This window comes from Molossus molossus, unplaced genomic scaffold (genome assembly GCF_014108415.1).
Source record: "Molossus molossus isolate mMolMol1 unplaced genomic scaffold, mMolMol1.p scaffold_m16_p_1, whole genome shotgun sequence".
Lineage (NCBI taxonomy): Eukaryota > Metazoa > Chordata > Mammalia > Chiroptera > Molossidae > Molossus > Molossus molossus.
The window spans coordinates 78189096-78210975 of NW_023425344.1; the positions used below are offsets into that span (position 1 = coordinate 78189096).

Below are 21880 nucleotides of genomic sequence, written 5' to 3' on the forward strand. Positions count from 1 at the left end.
GCCCTGCCTTTGGTTGCTTTTTATGTGAATCTTCCAACCAAGTCCTGGAGTTCATTTATGTTGAATATTATTAACCCAGGGTTCCTCTCCTATGGAGCCAAGGCACTGTCTTGAACCTTGGGTGGAGATGATAATGAGTCTGTAGTGGCTTAACTATATAAGTTTTTTTTTCTTTCTTTTTTATCCTGACCCGAGGATATTTTTACATTTATCTTCAGATGGAGTGAGAGGGAGAGAGGGAGGAAGCGAGAGAGAGAGAGGGAAACATCCATGTGAGAGAGACACATTGATTGGTTGCCACCTGCACAACCTCAACCGGGGCCGGGGACAAACCGCAACCGAGGTACGTGCCCTTGGCCGGAATCGAACCTGAGACTCTTTGGTCCACGAGCCGATGCTCTAACCGCTGAGCCAAACCAGCCAAGACTATATGTTTCTTTTGATTGAAAATCACAGAAGCCAACCGTGACAAGCTGAATTTAAAAAAAAAAAAAAAAGAGGACTACAAAGAGAGAAGTGGAATTTTTTAGAAGGATATTAGTATTCCCTCCAAGAATCCGAGGACAGGCTGAACAACAATAAGCAATCAGCCAGTGATCACGGCAACTCTGAAGCTTTCAGAAAATCAAAATGCCTTGGTCCTGCTCTGCTCACTACAAAAATGTACCTCCACTGAGTGTTTCTGAAACCGGGTTTCACGTCAAAGGCAGGAAACAGCAATTCCCTTCATGTCGTTCAGAAACTGAAGTCAGTGGACCTTCTCTCCAGAGAAGTAACTAAGCAGATCCCCAGGCAGTGAGTGCAGCCAGGTGAGGTGTTTAGGGGGAGGGCCAGCGTCTATGGGGCTCTACATCTCTGTTGGGACAGGCCAGTCTCTTCAGAAGGGGAAATCATCGTAAGCCTAGCAGCCATGCCAAGAAATCTGTTTATTGGCCCTTCCTTGGGCAGAATGGTCAGCTAAGGAGCCCTGTCTTTTAGGAGGCCAGATTTTTATCAGGGGAAGTTACCACTTCATAAGTAGTTTATCATTTTCTTCATTCCACCATTCAGTCTGGCCTCCTTTATGGTCTTACTAGTTAAAATCAATTCAAAGTCAAGTCTGCTTTCCTGGTTGACTCAATATCATTTCCTTCAGTTTAGCTTCTGTTGGTTAAACTTTAGAAGAAGCTTTCAAGTAGAATTTGGGTCCCCCAGTGGAGATATGGAGAGCCACACTTAGAGGTGTTGCCCTGTCCTTGCCCCAGGCCAGGATGGGTGTAGACCACGGAGGCTGGCCCATCCCAGGCCGTTTCCTGCCTTAAACCTGAATTACTGTGACATCCACTCATTCATTCACTTATCAAGTCTTCATTATGTCAGAAACTGGATCGAGAGGGAGGGATACAAAGATACATTTGGAATCATATCTGCTCTGAGGGGCCCACAGGGTTTGGACAAGTGCCTGTGGTAAAGACAGTGGCTTTCCAATACCAAGCGGGGACAGCGCTGCAGGCTCAGGAGCAACACCAGCCCCGAGATCCTCACATGGCAGCACGACTGGCCCCCCGGGCTCTGCTCTCCCAGCGGCTGTGGTAGGCAGGACAACGGCCCCCTCAAAGATGCTCACATCTCTCCCTGGACATGTGAATAAGTTATGTCTCACGGTGAGAGGGAATTAAGGTTAATTAAGGCTACTAGTCAGCTGACATTGAGATGGGGAGATGATCCTGGATCGTCCAGGGGGGCCCCGTGTAATCAGTGTCCTTATAAGTGGAAGACAAAGGCAGAAGAGGGGGAACCAACGTGAGACGACTTGACCTGCTGTTGCTTCGAGACGGAAGAACGGGGCCGCCGGTCAAGGAATGCAGGCAGCCTCTAGAAGCTAGAAAAGGCCCGGAATGGATTCTCCTCCAGAGCCGCCAGGTGGGAAGCAGCCTTGTCCATAGCTTGATTTTAGATTAGTGAGACCCCTTTTGGATTTCTGACCTCCAGAACTGTGATCATAAATTTGAGTTATTTTAAGTCACTACACTTGTGGTGGTTTGTTACAGCAGCAATAAGAAAATAGAGCCAATAGGAGTGTGCCTGGGGGTATATGTATGTCTGGTTATATGCAAAAAGATTGAGTAGGTGCATCTTTCTACAGCACCATTTAAAATACTATTTTCAGATGGAAGGTAAAATTTAGCATCAACTTTTATGAGAAAGCACAAAAATTTCACATTCTTTGTCATTTGTGAGCCATTTTGATTCCTGGGCTGCAACTCCCCTGGCCTCACTGTCGGACAGAAGCGTTCAGGGGGCACTGATGTGTCTTAGCACTAGTCGGTAACCACCAGGCAACTGTCATTGTTATTCTTAGCAGAATGTCACACATTGGTCCTTTTTAACGTTTTAAAATTCACGTTCCCAAAGATGCAAACATGGGACTTCCATTGAAAGATTTAAAAATACTCTACATATGCCCAGCTGGTGTGGCTCAGTGGTTGAGCATTGACCCCTGCACCAAGAGGTCACCAGTTCGATTTCTGGTCAGGGCACATGCCCAGGTTGTGGGCCTGATCCCCAAGAGGAGGCCAATCAGTGTTGTCTCTCATTGATGTTTCTCTCTCTCTCTCTCCCTCTTCCTTCCTCTCTAAAAATAAAAAAATAAAAAATTTTTTTTAATACTCTATATCAAAATATAATAACATCTAACATTTTAATAATCCTTTCACAAACACTTCTTTATTGGTGCTTAAAACAGCTTTGTGAAGAAAAGATAATTATTCTTACTTGTCAGAGGAGGAAACCAAAGCTGGAACAATTGTCCAAAGTCACCCAGGTACTCAGTGGCCGTGCTGGCTCTTTCCTTGACACCAGGTGATGCCTGGCACATCACTGGAGGTGTTTCTCTGGGGGTAGGTCACGGAGGTGCCAGCCCCAAATCCATCAAGCACCTGCCACCAACGACGGCTCACACAGCCCCGAGCCCGCACAACGGCTGCTCTTGATCCAGTCATTGCTGCTTTCGCTATGACTGTGAACCTGTAACCAGCCCCTTGTCCTGATTTGACTACATCTGTTCTCACGAAAGGCGCACATTGACAAAAGCCTTCCGAGGACTGCACAAGGCCGTTTGCGTTGTGATCCCAGGGCCACGGACACGAGCTCCACGCAGAAAGAGGAGGGACCCCTCCCCTGGCTGTTCTCCTGCGCCTTTTCGTTTCCAGCAGCGCGTTCCCGGGGCCCAGGTATCAGAAGCCGCAGCTGTGTCCGTGCAGTGAGCACCTCGTGTGTACTCAAGCACCATAGAGAGGTTCCGTTTTGTTTTGTAGGTTTATCATTATTAATACAACTTTTATAACTACAGAGGGAGGGACTTTTTTTTCCTCCTTGCCTTTCTCTTACTCCAATTCAAGGTCCATACTCTCTGTAACTTTTCAAACGACCTTTTCGAAGGAGTCTCTCTGACCACCCATATAAATAGCACCCTTGCCCAACCCCACACTTCTTGTTCTCTATTCCTTTACCTTGATCTATTAGTTCATTCAAAACACTTCTCTCACTTGACATCTCATTTTTTCCAATTTTTCTGTCTCCCCTGCCACAGAGTAGATGCTGTATCTCCCTTTTTTGCTGTTGTATCTAGACAAGTGCCTTGAATGAATTACTGAATTCTTTCATCTCCTCGTGCCTAGTACATTCACAAGCCTGCCCTATAAAATACCCTAGTAAAATAAAAAGAATCCATAACAAAAGGGGAAAGCTTTTACTTTTTTAAAAAAAAATTTTTTTTCCTTTATTGATTTTGAGAGAGAGAGGAAGGGAGAGGGAGAGATAGAAACATCGATGAGAGAGAACATCAACTGGCTGCCTCCTGCATGCCCCCCACTGGGGACTAGGCCCACAACCTGGGCATGTGCCCTGACTGGAAATCAAACTGGTGACCTCTTGGTGCATGGGTCAATGCTCAACCACTGAGCCACACCGGCTGGGAAAACTTTTACTTTTTTGTAGTCAAAGTTTCTAGTTTCTGATTGACTGACTGATTGGGGGAAGGGAAGGATCAGAAGCGGGAAACTTTGGACTTTGGGTCGGAAGCAGAGTCAGAACGCTCTCAGCCCCTGGGTGATGTGCCCAAGCCTCCAAAGCCTGCCCTGGGCAGAGCGGTACCTGCTGGAGGCCCTCCTCCAGGTGAGTGGATATTCATGGCATGTTCACTTGACACTCAGAGGCTTTGGTTAGTTTTTCATGAATTGGGTGGTAGGAGATAGTAGAGAGAAGCTGAGTCTACTTTTTTAAGATCCAGTGATTTGTTACAAGTTTGTTCTGAAACTAGTAAGAACTAAGGGCAGTAGAATAAATTCTCCTATATCCCAGTGCATTTGTGGGTTTTGTCTTCATGGATTTTGCAAAGTCTACCTGGAAAACTTACAGTTATTGCTTAAGGGTTAGATCAATGTCCTCCCCTAGGAGAGATTTCCTGATGCCTCCCACCGAAAGGCTGGTTCCTCCGGGCCTCCGGGAGCCGCCAGCCTGCTTCGCTCATATCCTGACATCGGTCTCTTTCCCAGTTCACGTAAATGAAAATGTGTTAAGTGATACCCTTTGATAGTTCAGTCTGAGCACCAGGAGGCCAGAAATCATCTCATCACGCTTCGTATCTCCAGTGTCCAGATCGAGGGCCTGGCTCACAACGGTGCTCGGTAAATGTTGGGAAAATAAACGAGTGAAGTCATGGATAAACACGAAGCGACAGTCCAGCTACAGTTATCCGGTTGTGAGCGTTTGGGCCTTCTTCGGAGGAAACCATTTGAATATGTTTTTCCCCCCCTTCATTCAGGCACTCTGATTGTTCTGAAACATCCGTATCCAAGGAAAGTGGAAGAACCTTCCATTTATGAATCCGTCCGGGTTCACACAGCAATGCAGACGGGAAGAACAGAAAATGACCTGGTGCCCACCGCGCCTTCTGTAAGTGGCCATCATCTGCCATAGCTCTGAGTGTGCAGTAGTGACGAAGTGCGATGAGAGTGATACACTAATGTTTGTTCACGTACAAATTCTAACTTGGGATATAATGCCTGGAAAGGAACATAAAATCCGATGCCTATGACTCAGTTCATCTGGTTCAGCATAAATCTTAAGAAAAAAATAAAATTGAAATGCAATGCAATTTATGAGAGGATCTTAAATACTTAGAAAATGGCACTTAACTCTCCATCCTAACTTAGTCAAACTAGTTCTGCTAGAATGGGTGAGAGATGTTTAAGTTCACATAATTGGCTGAAGTATTCCTAAACAGGTTTCTAAAATGAAGGGGGGAAAAAACGTGGTTTTTTTGGTTTGTTTTTTACATTTCAATTGTCTGTGGAAGAAAAAAATGTTTTTCAAAACTATTTTACTGTAAACCCTGGGGAATTTATTTCTCCCAGGCTTCTCTTCCTTGACTGAATGAAGGGTGCACACAGAAAACACTTGCCCCTCTTTGTAGTGTGTGCCATTGGCCAGGGCCAGGGCCCCGGAGCACACATGGTGCGTCTCAGTCCTCTCTGTTCTGTGAGCTGTGAGCCTGCAAAGTTCCTCTCCGGCACCCTCTGCCCTGCATTGTGCTCAAGCCTCCTCTGTTCTCTTCCTCGTTGTTTGCTGAATACTCCTGGTATAAGACATTTGGGTTTGTGCAGAGGATAAAGAAGAGAGCACACAGGTGAAATATCACGAACTGATTCTAGACACCAACCGTTACACGTGAAAAATATTCACTTGGAGATACTCGGTTACGATTCTATTGAAACAGGTGCCCTTTCTGTGTCTGCAGTCCTTTTTCTACTCTGCCACTGGAGACATCTCTCTTAAGAAACAGATTCACACATGACCTTCCTGCTTACCCTCCTGCTGTGGTGCCCACGGTCTTCTCAGCCGGCCCGGACCCTGCTCACCGTCGGGCCTCCCCGCATGCTGCCCACACACTCACACCGTGGAACCTGCCTCTCTCGACAACATGCGTTTCTGATTGCACTCCTCCTCCCTGCCTGCATCTGAAATGCTATTAACGTCACACTGTCCCTTCGTTTTTCTTTTTTCCTTCTTTTTCAAAACCCTCACCCGAGGATATGTTTCCATTGAGTTTTAGAGAGAGAGAGAGAGAGAGAGAGAGAAACATCGATGTGAGAAACATCAGTCCATTGCCTCCCGTTCGTACCCTGACCAGGGATTGAACCCAAAACCTAGATAAGTGCCCTGACTGGGAATCAAACCCACAACCTTTTGGTATATGGGACAACGCTTTGACGAACTAAGCCACCCAGCCAGGATTGACCCCTGAGTTTTCAAGAATCAGTATCTTCCAGGAAGACTTCCTAGCCCCTCCTGCTTCCTCTAAAAGGCCCCTCTTCTGTCCTCCCCAGCACCGGTCTGCCCTCAGCCGCCTGACACTTCTCAGGGCAGGAATCGTAGCTTGTCTTTGTAGCTTTCTAGCCTAGCCAGGTTCAAAACACACATTACGTTCTTCCACTGAGCTACATCTGCTCAAAAATTAAAATCCTGGAAATTGGTTGAGCAAGACATTTGATATTTCAGCTTTGTTAGAGTTGGAGGAGGAAGCATCAGACCTCAGAACTAAAGAATTTAGGAAAACAAGACAAATCATCGCCAGACCAAGGAACAAGTCAAGACCTACCTTCTAATTCTTTGTTTTCCAGTCGACCTCATTCCGAACGTTCCTCTTTACCCATCCTTGCCTCACCACCAATCACTTCAACATCTCACTCATTTGTACTCTCAGTTTAACTTCACATCCTCCACTTTTACCCTTCTCCTGAAGATCTCCACCTAAGGTCAGTTGTATCATACCCTATGATATGTGTCTTTTACCAACAGTAAAATTCAGGTAATACCTAATTTGAAGAGTTGGTGTGAGCATGAGATACAGTATACTTACGGAGAACTAGACCACTTTAGACCACATCTTGGAAGCCTTATTACTTATCTTCCTTGCTCACTCCAGGTATCCGATGATTTACCTGCCCAAGTATCAATATATGATCATACATACATAGAAGGTTCCTCTGTATGATGGAGGTTTTTAAATGGTGGTGACTGAATGGTTGGAAATGACTGCACTCACACTATATAATGAGAAGTCCATGAAGTTTCCTGTGCATTAATATAGACAGAAAATTATAAAGGGTTCCTAGTGGATACTGAAGTGTGTCTTATTACTCCTCACTAAGGAATGATTGACAACTGGACCAGCCAGCTGGAAAATAGTTCTGGTTGGATCTGATGTTCTTGTCCCTTACTGAACATGAGTTCTCAGTCTTCATTGTACTCTCAATGATGACATAATATTGTACCTTTTTCTACAACCTGAGAGTCTGAGGGCTTTCAGATGTCTCTCTTCCCTTTTTGGGGTGCAGGTCTTGCATAAGCTCTGGCAGTGGAGGAAGAAAAGTAAGTCTTATTTACAGAAAAAAAGAACTTCTTGCCTGAAGTGAAAATGAAAACAGGTATCCTATTGCCCAGAAATATGGATGTTTGTGTAACACTGTTTAACATCCTTTGGAAACTGCATTTGGGGAAATTACTATTTATATATTTTACAAACAACATAAGATTGGGTTCCTCAGTCTAAGATTTGACGTTTCTCAGTCTAACAATCAATTTGTACTTCTTAATCCTTTCACCTTTTTTACCCATTCCCCCAAACCCTCTCCCATCTGGCAACCAACAAAATGTTCTCTGTATCTATGAAAATGTTTCTGTTCTGCTTGTTCATTTTGTTTGTAGATTCAATTGTTGATAGATATGTATTTATTGCTATTTTGTTTATTCATATTTGTGATCTTCTTCTTCAAGAAGACCCTTCAACATTTCATATAATAATGGTTTGGTGGTGATGAGCTCCTTTAGCTTTTTCTTGTCTGGGAAATTCTTTATATGGCCATCGATTCTAAATGACAGCTTTGCAGGATAGAGTAATCTTGGTTGTAGGTTCTTGCTTTTCATCACTCTGAATATTTCTTGCCACTCCCTTCTGGCCTGCAAAGTTTCTTTTGAGAAATCAGCTGACAGTCTTATGGCAACTCCCTTGTAGGTAACTAACTGCTCTTCTCTTGCTACTTTTAAGATTCTCTCTTTGTCTTGAACCTTTTGCATTTTGATGATGATATGGGCCTCTTGGGGTTCATCTTGTTTTGGACTCTCTGTGCTTCCTGGACTTGTATGTCTGGTTCCTTCACCAAGCTAGGAAAGTTTTCTGTCGTTATTGTTTCAAATAGGTTTTCCATTTCTTGCCCCCTCTCTTCTTCTGGCACCCCCATGATGCAAATGTTGGTACACTTGATGTTGTCCCAGAGGCTCCTTATACTATGCTCATTTCTTTGGATTCTTTCTCTTTTTGCTGTTCTGACTGGGTGTTTTTTGCTTCCTTATATTCCAAAGTAATGATTTGCTTCTTGGCTTTACCTACTCTACTATTGAATCTGTGTAAATTATTCTTTATTTCAGTTAGTGCCTCCTTCATTTCTGACCATGCATCCTTCATTTCTGACTGGTCTTTTTTTATTCTCTTGGGGCCCTCACTAAGTTCACTGACGTTCTCACTAAGTTCACTGAGCATCCTTATAAGCAGTGTTTTGAACTCTGCATCTGTTAGGTTGCTTATCTCCATTTTGTTTAGTTCTTTTCCTGGAGTTTTGTTCTGTTCTTTGTTTTGGGATGTTTTATTGTCTCCTTATTTTGGCTGCCTCTCTGTGTTTGTTTCTATGTATTAGGTAGAGTTTCTATGTCCTGGGCTTCCTAGGGTGGCCTATTGTTGTAGGTGTCCTATAGGGTCCAGTGGCACAGCCTCCCTGGTCTCCCAGCTGGGCCCTCAAGGTGCACCCTATTTGTGGATTTTACACCCTTCTGTTGTAATTGAGTCTTTATTGCTGTTGGCATATCAATGAGAAGGTTTTACTCAGGCTGATCAGATGCAAGGACTGGCGGTGCCCACTGTCCACCGACCTCTGACTGCCTTGGATGATCAGCTGTGTAGGGGCCCCCCACACAGAGCAAGACTTACTTCAGCAGGGCTCTGGTACCCACTGAGTTTATTCCTTGAGTGTGTCACCTGTGAAAGTAGCTGGATGGTGGTGCTTCGCAGTGTTCTGAAGCTGTCCACTGGGTGTGCTGACTCTGGGGCCAGGTCAGTCACTGCCCGTGATCTACCCCCGGCCACCAGGCATAAGCTACAAAGCGGTCTGCAAATGGCTGTTTCCTGTGCTGGGCTTGGAGGTGCCCGGCAAAGCCAAGTTGTGAACCAAGGCTGGATGCTTCTAGTGCTGGGCCTGGAGCCACTTAACGAGAGGTATGGGGCTCGCTGAGACTAGATGCTGCTTGTTTGAGAGAATTTAGAAAAATGTGAAGCAGGATCCAAACAGGCCATTCCTATGGTAAAGCAACTGGGAACAGCTTGGGTGGGCCTGAAAGTTGGGTGGGACAGGGCCTCAGGGAATCACCAGGGCAGGACAAATAGTATGAGCCAGTTTTCTGGAGTCCCACATATGGCGGCTATCTGCTGGCCTTGCTGGCCTCTTGGGGGAAGGGCTCACCAAAGGAAAAAGACCTCTGACAGCACATCTGCCCAGGAGAAAGCTGCCTCTCCAGCCCTCGCCTAAATGCCAAACAAAGTTCTTCCCTGTATGTCTCTGGTGACTTTCAAGCTGCCTTCCCCACACTGGAGCCTGGAGGGTGGGAGTCCGATAAGTCCATGCGCGGGCCCTTTAAGAGGAGCTGCCTGGGGCTTCAGCCACCTCAGCCTCCCTCTGCCTCAGTTCCCGCTGGTTTTTACAGCCAGGAGTTATGGGGACTTCTCTTCCTGGCACTGGAACCCTGAGCTGGTGGCCTGGTGTGGGACAAGGACCCCTCACTCCTCAGGGAGGACCTTCCCAGCCGAGGTGTCCTCCTGATTTTTATCCGCCACACGTGGGTGTGGGACCAGCCCGTCCGCCTCCGCCCCTCCTACCAGTCTCGATGTGGCTGCTGCTGTAATTCCGTAGTTGTAGGACTTCCATTCAGCTCAATGTCAGGTGGTTCTGAATGGTGGTTGTTCTGTAGTTTAGTTGTAACTTTGATGTGGTTGTGGGAGGATGAGATACCATGTTTACCTACGCCATCTTGACCGGAAGTCTAACATTTCTTTTTTTTATTGACTTTATTGGGGTAACATTGGTTAATAAAATTAATAGGTGTCAGATGTACAATAGTGTAATACATTACCTGTATATTGTACTGTGTGTTCACCACCCCAAGTCAAGTCTCCTTCCATCACCATTTATGCCCCCTTTACCCTCCTCTTCTATCTCCCCCACCCCTTTCCTACTGATAATCACCACTATTGTCTGTTTATGAGGGGTTTTTTTTTTTTTTTTTTTTGCTTAATCCCTTCAACTTTTTAACCCACATTCCTAATCCCCCTCCACTCAGACAGCTGTCAGTCTGTTCTCTGTATCTATGAGTCTGTTTCTATTTTGTTTGTTTATTTTGTTCATTACATTCCACATGTAAGTGAAATCATATGGTCTTTCTCTGAATGGTTTATTTTACTTAGCATAATACTCTCCAGGCCCACCATGTTGTCACATAAGGATTCCTTTTTTTTTTTTTTTTTTTGTAATTGATTTTTTAAATTGATTTTTGAGAGAGAGAGGAAGTGAGAGAAAGAGAGAGAAACACCAGTGTGGGAGAGAAACATCAATCGGTTGCCGCCTACATGCCCTGCACTGGGGATTGAGCCCTCAACCTGGGCATGTGCCCTGACCAGGAATTGAACCAGGACCTTTCAGTCCATGAACGACGCTCAGTCCACTGAGCCACAATTTCCTTCTTTTTTTATGGTCAAGTAGTATTCCATTGTGTGATTGTACCACAGCTTGTTGATCCACTTATCTACAAATGAATACTTGGGCTGCTTCCAAATCTTGGCTATTGTAAATAATGCTACAATGAACACAGGGGTGCATATTATTTTGAATTAATATTTTGGGTTTCTTCAGACATATTCCCAGAACTGGAATCACTGGGTTAAAAGGCATTTCCATTTTAAATTTTTTGAGGTAACTCCATACTGCTTTCCACAGTGGCCACACCATTCTTCATTCCCACCAACAGTGCATAAAGGTTCCCTTGCAAACACTTTTTTTTGTTGTTGATTTATTAATGATAGCCATTCTGACAGGTGTGAGGTGATATCTCATTGTGGTTTTAATTTGCATTTCTCTGATGGTTAGTGACACTGAACATCTTTTTATGTGTTTTTTGGCCATCTGTGTGTCTTCTTTGGAGAAGTGTCTATTCAGGTCCTTTGCCTATTTTTAAAATTGTATTGTTTGTTCTTTTGGTGTTGAATTATATAAGTTTTTTATAAATTTTGGATATTAACTTCTTATCAGATGTATCACTGGTGAATATGTTCTGCCATTCAGTGGGTTGTTTTTTCATTTTGTTGATGGTTTCTTTGCTGTGCAAAAACTTTTTAGTTTGTTATAATCTCATTTGTTTATTATTTTTGTTTGTTTCCCTTGCCTGAGGTGATACATCAGAAAAAATATTGCTACAATAAATGTCTGATTTTATTGCCTATGTTTTCTTCTAGGATTTTTATGATTTTGGTCTAACATTTAAGTCTTTAATCCATTTTGACTTATTCTTGTGTCTAGTGAATAAAGGTGGTCTGTTTTTATTTTTTTGCATGTATCTGTTCAATTTTCCCAACAGCATTTATTGAGTACACTGTCTTTACCTCATTGTATGTTCTTGCTTCCTTTGTTAAATATTAATTGATCATAAAGGCTTGGTTTTATTTCTGGGCTCTCAATTCTGTTCCATTGATCTATATGTTTGTTTTTATGCCAGTATCATGCTGTTTTGATTACTATGACTATGGCCTTGTAGTATAGTTTGATATTAGGTGGCATGATTCCTCCAACTTTGTTCTTCTTTCTCAAGATTATATGGCTATTTGGGGTCTTTTATGATTCCATAAAAATTTTATTCCAAAACCAGATAAAGACACTTACAAAGAAAGAAAATTATAGGCCAATATCCCTGATGAACATCGATGCTAAAATTCTCAACAAAATATTAGCAAACCAGATTCAGCAATACATTAAAAAGATCATACACCATGACCAAGTGGGATTTATTCTGGGGATGAAAGGTTGGTACAATATTCACAAATCAATAAATATGATATATCTCATAAACAAAGTAAAAGATAAATATTACATGTTTGTATCAATAGATGCAGAAAAAGCATTAAATAAAATCCAGCACCAATTTATGATAAAAACTCTCAGCAAAAGGGGGATAGAGTATCATACCTCAACATAATAAACGTCATATATGAAAAACCTACAGCCAACATCATACTCAGTGGGCAAAAACTAAATCGTATTCTTTAAAATCAGGAAAAAGATAGAGATGTCTGCTTTTACCACTCTTATTCAACATAGTACTGGAAGTCCTAGTCACCACAATCAGACAAGAAGAAGAAATAAAAGGAATCCAAATTGGAATACAAGAAGTAAAACTGTCATTATTCGCAAATGACATGATGTTGTACATAGAAAAACCTAAAGACTCCACTAAAACACTACTAGATCTAACAAACTAATTTGGCAAAGTAGCATGATACAAAATCAATATCCAGAAATCAGTGGCATTTTTATACACCAATAATGAACTATCAGAAAGAGAATCTAAGAAAACAATCCCATTTTTGCAACAACAACAACAACAAAATAACATACCTAGAAATAAATTTAACCAAGGAGGTAATAGACCTGTATTCAGAAGACTATAAGACATTGTAGAAAGACATTGAAGAAAATACAAACAAGTGGAAGCATATACCATGTTTGTGGATTGGAAGAATTAACATAATTAAAATGTCCATTCTACCCAAAACAATCTATAGATTCAATGTTATTCCTATTAAAATACCAGTGGCATATTCCACAGATTTAGAACAAATATTCCAAAAATTTATATGGAACCAAAACAAAAAACAAATAGTCACAGCAATCTTGAAAAAGAAGAACAAAGTTGGAGGTACCACAATATCAGATACTACAAGGCCATTGTAATCAAAACAGTCTGGCACTGGCATAAGAACAGACTTACAGATCCGTGGAACAGAGCAGAGAGCCCAGAAATCAACCTTCACCTTTATGGTCAATTAATATTTGACAAAGGAGGCAAGGGTACACAATGAAGAAAATTCAATCTCTTCAATAAATGTGTTGAGAAAATTGGACAGGTACATGCAAAAAAAATGAAACTAGACCTCCAACTTACACCATACACAAGAAAAAACTCAAAATGAATGAAATACTTAAATGTAAGTTGCAAAACCATAAAAATCCTAGACAAAAACATGGGCAGTAAAATCTCAAATATCTCTTGTAGCAATATTTTTGCTGATATATCTCCTAGGGCAAGGGAAACAAAGGAAAAATTAAACAAATGGGACTACATCAAACTAAAAAGTTTTCTCACAGCAAAAGACACCATCAACAAAAAGAAAAAGGAACCCATGTATGGGAGAACATATTTACCAATGATACATCTGACAAAGGGTTAATTTCCAAAACATATAAAGAACTTATACAATTCATCACAGGAAGACAATCCAGTTAAATAATGAGCAAAGGAGCTGAATAGACATTTTTCCACAGAGGACATACAGATGGCCAATAGACATATGAAAAAATGCTCAACATCATTAATCACCAGAGAGATACACATTAAAACTACTATGAGATAACACCTCACACCTACCAGAATGACTACCATTAATAAATCAACAAACAGGTGCTGGTGAGGATGTGAATGAAAGGGAACCCTTTTGCTCTGCTGGAGGGAATGCAGATTGGTGCCGCCACTGTGGAAAACAGTATGGAGTTTCCTCAAAAAATTAAAAATTGAACTCCCTTTGACCCAGCAATTCCACTTTTGGGAATATATCCTAAGAATCCCGAAACACCAATCAGAAATAATACATGCACCCCTATGTTCATAGCAGCATTATTTACAATAGTCAAAATCTGGAAATAGCCCAAGTGTCCATCAGTAGATGAGTAGATAAAAAAGCTGTGGTACATTTACACGATGGAATACTAAAATGCTGTAAGAAAAAAATAAAAATAAAAAGCTCTTACCCTTTGCAACAGCATGGATGGACCTGGAGATTATTTTGCTAAATGAAATAAGCCAGAGACAGACAAATGCTTTGTGATCTCACTTATATGTGGAATCTAATGAATGAAATAAGCTGACAAACAAAATAGAACAAGAGGCATGGATACATGGGACAGACTGACAGCTGTCAGAGGGGAGGAGGGTGGGAGGGCACTGGATGGAATAAGGTGAAGAGAATACCAAAGAACATATATGCGTGGCTCATGGACACAGACAACAGTGTGGTGAGGGCCAGAGGGAGGTAAAGCTGGGGACCGGATGGAGGCTGGCAAAGGATGGGAAAATGAGGGACATCTGTTATAGAGTCAACAATAAAAAAAATAGTAATAAATCATAAAAAAAAGAAGAAGTAGGATAAGGGGAGAAGAGAGGCCTCTTTGAGGAGATGATATCTGAGCAGAGGCTTTTCTGAAGGAAAGTCTTACGGCAACATGGGGGAGAGTGCTGCAGGCAGGGAGTACAGCACAGGAGCCCTAAGGTGGGAACCACATTGAGAGGTTTTAAAGACTAGCAGGGAGATCTTAACGACTGGCATGGAGTGAGCTAGAGAGACGGTGGTGGGCGATGAAATTATTGAGATAATGAGTGGTCAGATCATGAAAGGCAATGGCATCCTCAAGAGGAAGTACTGTCCAGGTAAGTGTTTGGAGATTAATGAAAGTGTTTTAGTTGTCACATGCTTTGAGGCACTGTTCGCATTCGTTGGTGTCAAGAGCTGTGAGGAGTCTGAGACTTGACCCTACTTGCAAGCTAACAAGTTAGCCTGCCACAGTTTCACGGGTGCTAATAGATGGCGCCCGATGTGTAGTTGTCTGCCTTTTCCTCTGGAGGAAGACATTGTTTCTGTCTTTCAAGGCTGTTTCCTATACAAACATGCTTTAAAATCTGGTGTGGGACAACAGCTGTTACAGCCTTGCTCACAAGACGTGCCGAAACAGAAGAGACCCCTGTTGTTTCCCAACAATGAGCAGGGGTCATGGAGGCTAAATATGCTTCAATACATAGTGAAGATTTATCCTGCCCAAAATGTCAATTGTCCCTCCTTTACCCAACACAAAGGGCCTTGTAGAACAAGGTAAATAATTCATTTTTTTGTGTTCTAACTATTGATGAGAATTTTTGAGATTTTTGAATCATGTAATTTGTTTTTAAGTTTGGGAGAAAAGATCAAGTATTACAGATGTCCCCTCCCCACCCTTGACCCCCTCCTCCCTGCTCCCACTTCCTTCCTGCTTTCCCCAAACTGATGTCTGTGCCCATTGGTTGTGCATATATGCATATAAGTTCTTATGGAATGTCGTGAATGAAATAAGCTGTTGATCAAAATAGATCTAGAGACATGGAAGCAGGAAACAGACCGACAAACCTCAGAGGGGAAGGGGTGGGAGGGGGGAGGCTGGGAAGAGAAAAAGATTATTCTTACTACTAAGTGGAAAAGGAGTGGGGGCAAAGTTGGAGAGGAGGAGACCAGTTAGGAGGCTGTTAAGGCAGACCGGGTAAAAGATGGTGGTAGTTGAAACTGGGGAGAGGGTCTAAAAATGGGTATTTAGAAGAGGAAAAGGGATAACTGGTCAACCTCAGAATGAGTTTTGAGAGTAGAGACCAGACTCTGATGGATTGAATGTGCTACGTGAAAGAGCAGCAGGGTGAACACCCACTGAAGGGCTAAGATTGCAGGAGTGGGTTTGGGGAACGGGAAACAGGAGTTCGTCTCCAACCTGTTAACTCTGAAATGCCAACTATGTATGTTGGAAGAGATTAAGTGAGACTATATATTTTAAGTGCCTAACATAGAATAGGTCTTATCTAAAATGTTAGCTTCCTTAGCTTTCCTTTTGTGGTATGTGACATTTTGAACAACTTCCTTCTAAAATTTCTGTTCCCTTTGCTTCTGTGACATCTCTCTCTCTATTCTGTTATCTTTACCACATGTTATAGTTCCTTTTCTTGGACACTCCCCTTGAATGTTTGCCTTTGCTAATAGTCTGCCTTTGAAGCTCTTCTCATGGTTAACACTTTCGTATCTATCCTTCTAGCCTTTTTCTTGAATAAAGATTATATATATTACACATATATAAAATATACATCTTACATATATAATGAGCTCTTCATTGTAAATAGAATTACAATGTGCTTGTTTAATTATCTGTAAACATCTTCAATGTCATTACACAGTCTTCTAAAACATCATTAAAACAAATTCCTAAATATACCATAATGTATTTAGTTAATCCTCTATTATGTTTTCTCATTCTGTTTTTGGTGGTTGTTTGAGGTTTGCTGGAAATATACATGCTATTTATTATTTTAAATAATTTCAAACATATAAAAAATATTGCAAGAATAGTACAAAGATTATACCATATACAAGAATAAACTAAAATATGGATTGCAGACTTAAATGTTAGACTTGAAAAAAATATAGGCAGTAAAATCTCAGACATTTCTCAAAGCAATACTTTTTTCTGATATATTGCCTCAGACAAGGGAAACAAAAGAAAAAAATAAACAAATGGGAGACTACATCAAAATAAAAAGTTTTGCACATCAAAGGAAACGATTCACAAAATGAAAAAACCCACTGAATGGCAAACATATTCACCAATGATATGTCTGATAAAGGGTTCATATCCAAAATTTATAAAGAACTTATAAAACTCAACACACACACAACAATCCAATTAAAGATGGGCAAAGGACCTGAATAGACAATTCTCCAAAGAGGACATACCTGTGACCCTTCACCCCTTGGATCAATGTTCTAACCACTGAGACACACTGGCCAGGGTTGAAACCTATATAATTTTATTAACCAATGTCACTCCAATAAGTTCAATAAAAATTAAAAATAGAATAGTACAGCCCTGGTAGTGTTTCCCAGTGGTTAGAGTGTTGGCAAGTCTTGGGTTTGATTTCCAGTCAAGGGCTTGTATCAGGTTGAATTCCCAGGCTCTGATTTCAGGCATGTGGGAGGCAATCAATTGATGTGTCTCTCTCACATTACTCTCTCTCTCTCTCTCTCTCCCTCTCTCTCACCCCTCCCTCCTTCCCTTCTACTCTCACTAAAAATCAATGGAAAAAATATCCATGGGTGAAGGTTAATGATATAGCACAAGGAAATATGTTTGTTCTTGAGCCATTTAAAAGTAAATTACCTACATGATGCCTACGACCTCAAGTAATCGAAGTAATGCGTATTTCCTACACAGAAAAACATTTGCCCACATGACCACAAAGCCATTCAAATTAGAAAATTAATATGGATACAGCTCCACTGACCCATCTATGGATCTCACTCAGGTTTCACCAGTTTTCCCAATAAGGTCCGATAGGGCAAAAGGGTTCAGTTCACAATCACAAGAGGCATTCATTCCTCCCACCTCTTGCGTGTTCTGGAACACTGCCTCAGTTTGTCCTTGATGTCATAATCTTGACACTTTGATTCGGGTTTTGCATCATATTGTTGCCAAATGGTGATTCTGTAACTCTATTATGCCTTTTACATCTATTGGTTGTCATTCTATTGCAAGAAAAAGCTTTTTATTTTCTGAATCTCTGCATTTATTTTTATATTAATGACTATAATCATAACTATCATTATTGATTTTAATCCTTAAATTTTCCCAGATTGGCCAATAAGAGCCCATTCAAGGTGACTTCTCTGTCGTTACAGCTTCATAATTCTTTGAGAATTTTCTTACTTACTAGTTTAGCAAAATGTTCCAGGCTTATCTTGTACATTCCTTGCATCTATCTCTAGAATCAGCTGTTTCTTCAAGAAATTCTGTTCTTTTTATCTGGAGAGTGGTATTTTAGAAACCAAGATCTGGGTGCTACATGCTTATTGTTATTAGGATGTCACTCTTCCAGCCCACTCTGAGAACAGGGCTAGCAAAAGTATGTGCGCATATACTATGTACCTGTATTGATACCTGTTTTTAAATATGTACCTGTCTCGATACCTGTTTTTATATATGAACCTGTCTCTCTGTCCATCTATCCATGGGTTCATGCCAATACCTCCAATTCTAATCCAGCATCACAAGGCTCATTCTAGTTTTTTCATATTTTAATATTTCATATTCTTCCACAGTGAGGAATATTGATCCCATTACCTTCAATACACTTACTTATTTGTGATCAATCAAATGTAAGCAATCTGCTATTGCCCGGGAACCACTGCCTGGCCATTGCCACTCCGACACTCACCGCAGATGCCCACCTAGCCTGACGTGGCTCTAACACTAAGCCTTGTCCCCCACCTCCATCCCTTCAGGCAGAAAGCCCTCCTCACCTGCCAGGCGTCAACACCTCACGCCAAGCTGCTGCAACCACGTTGTCCACACACATGTTCTCTGTGCCCTGCTTGGGTCCACCCTGTTCTAAGGTGCAATGCCCTGCACACACTCACATTGATGCCCACCTTGCTCCGCCACACCCATTGACTTTTGACTGCGTTTAAGGCAGGCAGGCATGCAAGCAGATAGAAAGGATGGTAGGAAGGCTAACCCTTTATTTTTAAACATTTAGGTGGTTTCTAATTTGGGACACAAAAATATCTTTCCTGTTATAGATCATAAATTTTTTAAAAGATAAATATGCTATATAATTATTTCCTTTCTTACTTCCTGAGACCATGAATAAAATTAATATTCTTAGCTCTCCCCTCTGCAGCCTTCCGTTTACCTCCAAAATCTTAAACAAATACTATACTTATAGCATATTGCTTGCCTGGAGGTAAGGTGAAGGGAGCAGCATAGTTCCTTAGCTTGATTTCAATGAACAGTTTTCTCAGGGTCTTTTATATAACAATTCACCCTTCATTATTTTGCCTCAGCAAACTTTAACCTGCAACAACCCAAAATCTTAATTTTTGCCATTTCCAAAACACAACCACCAAACTAAGTTCAGTCACTTCAATTTCTTTTAATATCAAAATGATTAGGCTAAGTCAAATTCACTAATATTGTTTAATGTTATTTAAATGAACACTTGGGAGGTTCATCCTTACTATAATGCCCTAAGAATTTAAAAGAAGGGGTCATATATTATTTTTTCCTTTAACTCTTTTTACTGTGGTCGTTGTTGTTCCTGTTTTTATTTAGTAGAGAGAATTCACTTCAGGAAAAAATACTCTGGAAACTACCATAAAAAGAACTTGACATTCAAGTAATTTATTTCCCAAGTTTTATTCACTTTTCCCTTACTAATATAAGATATATTATAACACCATAATAGAACAGAATATCCTACCAAGAGTTAAATTTCTGCCAAAATCTACAAAATTATAATTTTCTTCATCTTAGGGTTCTACATTTATGTAAATTTCTATTAGTACAGTCCCCTACCATTTGTTACATTTTATAGTTGCTAGGGAAGTTACCCTTGAATTAATGATGTATATGTTAGAAGAAATGACTCACTCTCACTTCCAATTCCTTTTGGATGAATCAAGTATAAATAAATCTACATTCTGGAAAATTTGTTCCATGGAATAAATGTCTCAAGAGATGGTGTATGAAAAACTAAAACGGGGGTTGGTGGAGGATTATGCAATAAAATAAATATTGTAATGGTATTTCTAATGTTCCCTTTTAAAAATTCACAAAGAGCCCAGCGGGTGTGACTCAGTGGTTGAGTGTTGACCCAGGCACCAGGAGGTCACCAGTTTGATTCCCTGTCAGGGCACATGCCCACGTTATGGGCTCGATCCCCAGTTGGGGGCATGCAGGAGGCAGCCAGTCAATGTTCTCTCTCATCGATGTTTCTATCTCTCTCTTCCTCTCCCTTCCTCTCTCTCTCTGAAATCAATAAAGAAAAAAAGTTCATAAAGCACATTAGCATAATACAGACTCTGAGAAGCATGGAAGTAAAGAAATTCCTTTCCTTTGCTTAATCCAGAGTTTCCCAAATGTGTTGACCCAGTGTCAATGTGTGTGTTCCTGTTTGTGTGCCCAATGCCCCTGCTACAATCCAAGCAGCTGGGCTGCACATGACAAGCGTTGCCCAACACTAGCTTTTAAAAGGGGTATGATGTGGTTTATTGTTTGCCAATAGCTGACTCCAGTTAGAAGAAAGTATTTCAGTGGCTGCTGCTGCTACAGAATTATGCAAGACAGTGCAGTCTGACAGTCTCTAACAACACAGGAAGGATTTTCAAATGCCTAGGTGAAGAATGCAAGGTGATTATTTAAAGATCAAAGGCAAGCTTGTGTTTTGTTTAAACACAGGACAGAAATAGAAAGACAATGATCATGGTCGAAGAGTTCTGGGCTTCACTTGATGCTTCTTTCTTTTTCAGCTGGGCACCAAGGAAGGCTACCTCACCAAGCAGGGGGGCCTGGTCAAGGTAAGGATGCGAGCGTTTGCCAGAGCCAGCCACGAAGGAAGAAAACGTGCCATGTAGACTCAGTTCTCACTCTGACACTTAAAAGCATAATTGCCTGCTCATTTGGACCCAGTTCTAGTACTTACCTGCTTCGAGATTTCATCCTAATGACTAATATTAGCTAAAATTCTGGAAAGTTACTTGATTCTTCTTTGGCAAAGCCAAATGTATCAGAGTAGCCTACGGTTGATACCCAGGAAAAATTAATGGAATGATGGAGGATGAAAGTAGCAAATGAATTCTAGCAATAGTTCTTTTTTAAAAAAAACTTTTTTAACAAAGAATTTGAAATTGTATGAAATGTTACCTTTAAGTAGGCAAAAGACATCACTGGCATTGATGTAACTATGTTGTTTTTTTTCTTAATCCCAAAGAAAACACAATTAGGACTTTACGTGTGAGTCCGAGTGTCTAACTGTCCCTTCGTTTATGTGATCATATGTTTAAAGTTACTGTCACATTTTACTGTGCCAAGATCTTCATGAAATATCTCTACCTTTCCTATTTTAAGAGTCAGGAAACTTAATCTCTCTCAAGGGTAACTCCCAGCTTGACTTGAACCTAAATATTTAGTTGTTTCTGTCCCTACTAGATGGGATGCTCCCTAAGAACAGGAAGTATTCATATTCACAGCAGGTTTATTTTTAAATCCATTGTTACATGTTTAAACAGGCACATTGGCACTCAGGATAGGATTAGGGTTCGATTAGTAAATAAAGAGATGTGGGGGACAGCAGTTTTTGCCATCAATGCCATGGAATTCTTAGGCAAAGTTTAGAGTATTACGTGGCTTGAGGTTCCTAAACCTCAATTTGCATATTTGTAAAACAAGAATAATAATCTTTGACATTGTATGAGGATTGGCTATAATATAGATAAACCTCCAAGGATGGTATGTAGCCCTAAGCAAATGCTCTCTGTTCTTATTACAGAGTTAATAAGATGGAAATTTTAGTATTTGTTATAAAATACCTTGAATGTTTATGGTAAGCTATTTTTTAAAAGTTGTTTAAATATGCTAATGATATACTTGCTTTTACTATGAGCTTAATGCACAAATCATTTTAATTTTGTAGATATTTTAACTTTTTCAGAAATGACACCACAAGAATATTTTATTGTATCTAATCTTTTAGATATATATATTTATTTATTAAAAAAAAATTTTTGGTTAATCCTCACCTGAGGATATTTTTTCTACTAATATTTAGAGAGAGTGGAAGGAGGGAGGGAGGGAGAGAGAGAAAAACATTAATTGGTTGCCTCCTGCACAACCCTGACTGGGGCCTG

The 21880-nt window shown here is 41.0% G+C and overlaps 1 protein-coding gene across 1 annotated transcript in view; it reads left to right on the plus strand.

Annotated features, from left to right (window-relative positions):
* The window catches only part of DAPP1 (dual adaptor of phosphotyrosine and 3-phosphoinositides 1), a 57387-nt gene that overhangs the window by 28813 nt on the left and 6694 nt on the right, over window positions 1-21880 (plus strand). Inside the window, exons 4-5 of the mRNA XM_036271169.1 lie at window positions 4805-4935; window positions 20504-20551. Coding sequence (XP_036127062.1) covers window positions 4805-4935; window positions 20504-20551 — 179 coding nt within the window. The remainder of the gene's footprint in view (window positions 1-4804; window positions 4936-20503; window positions 20552-21880) is intronic.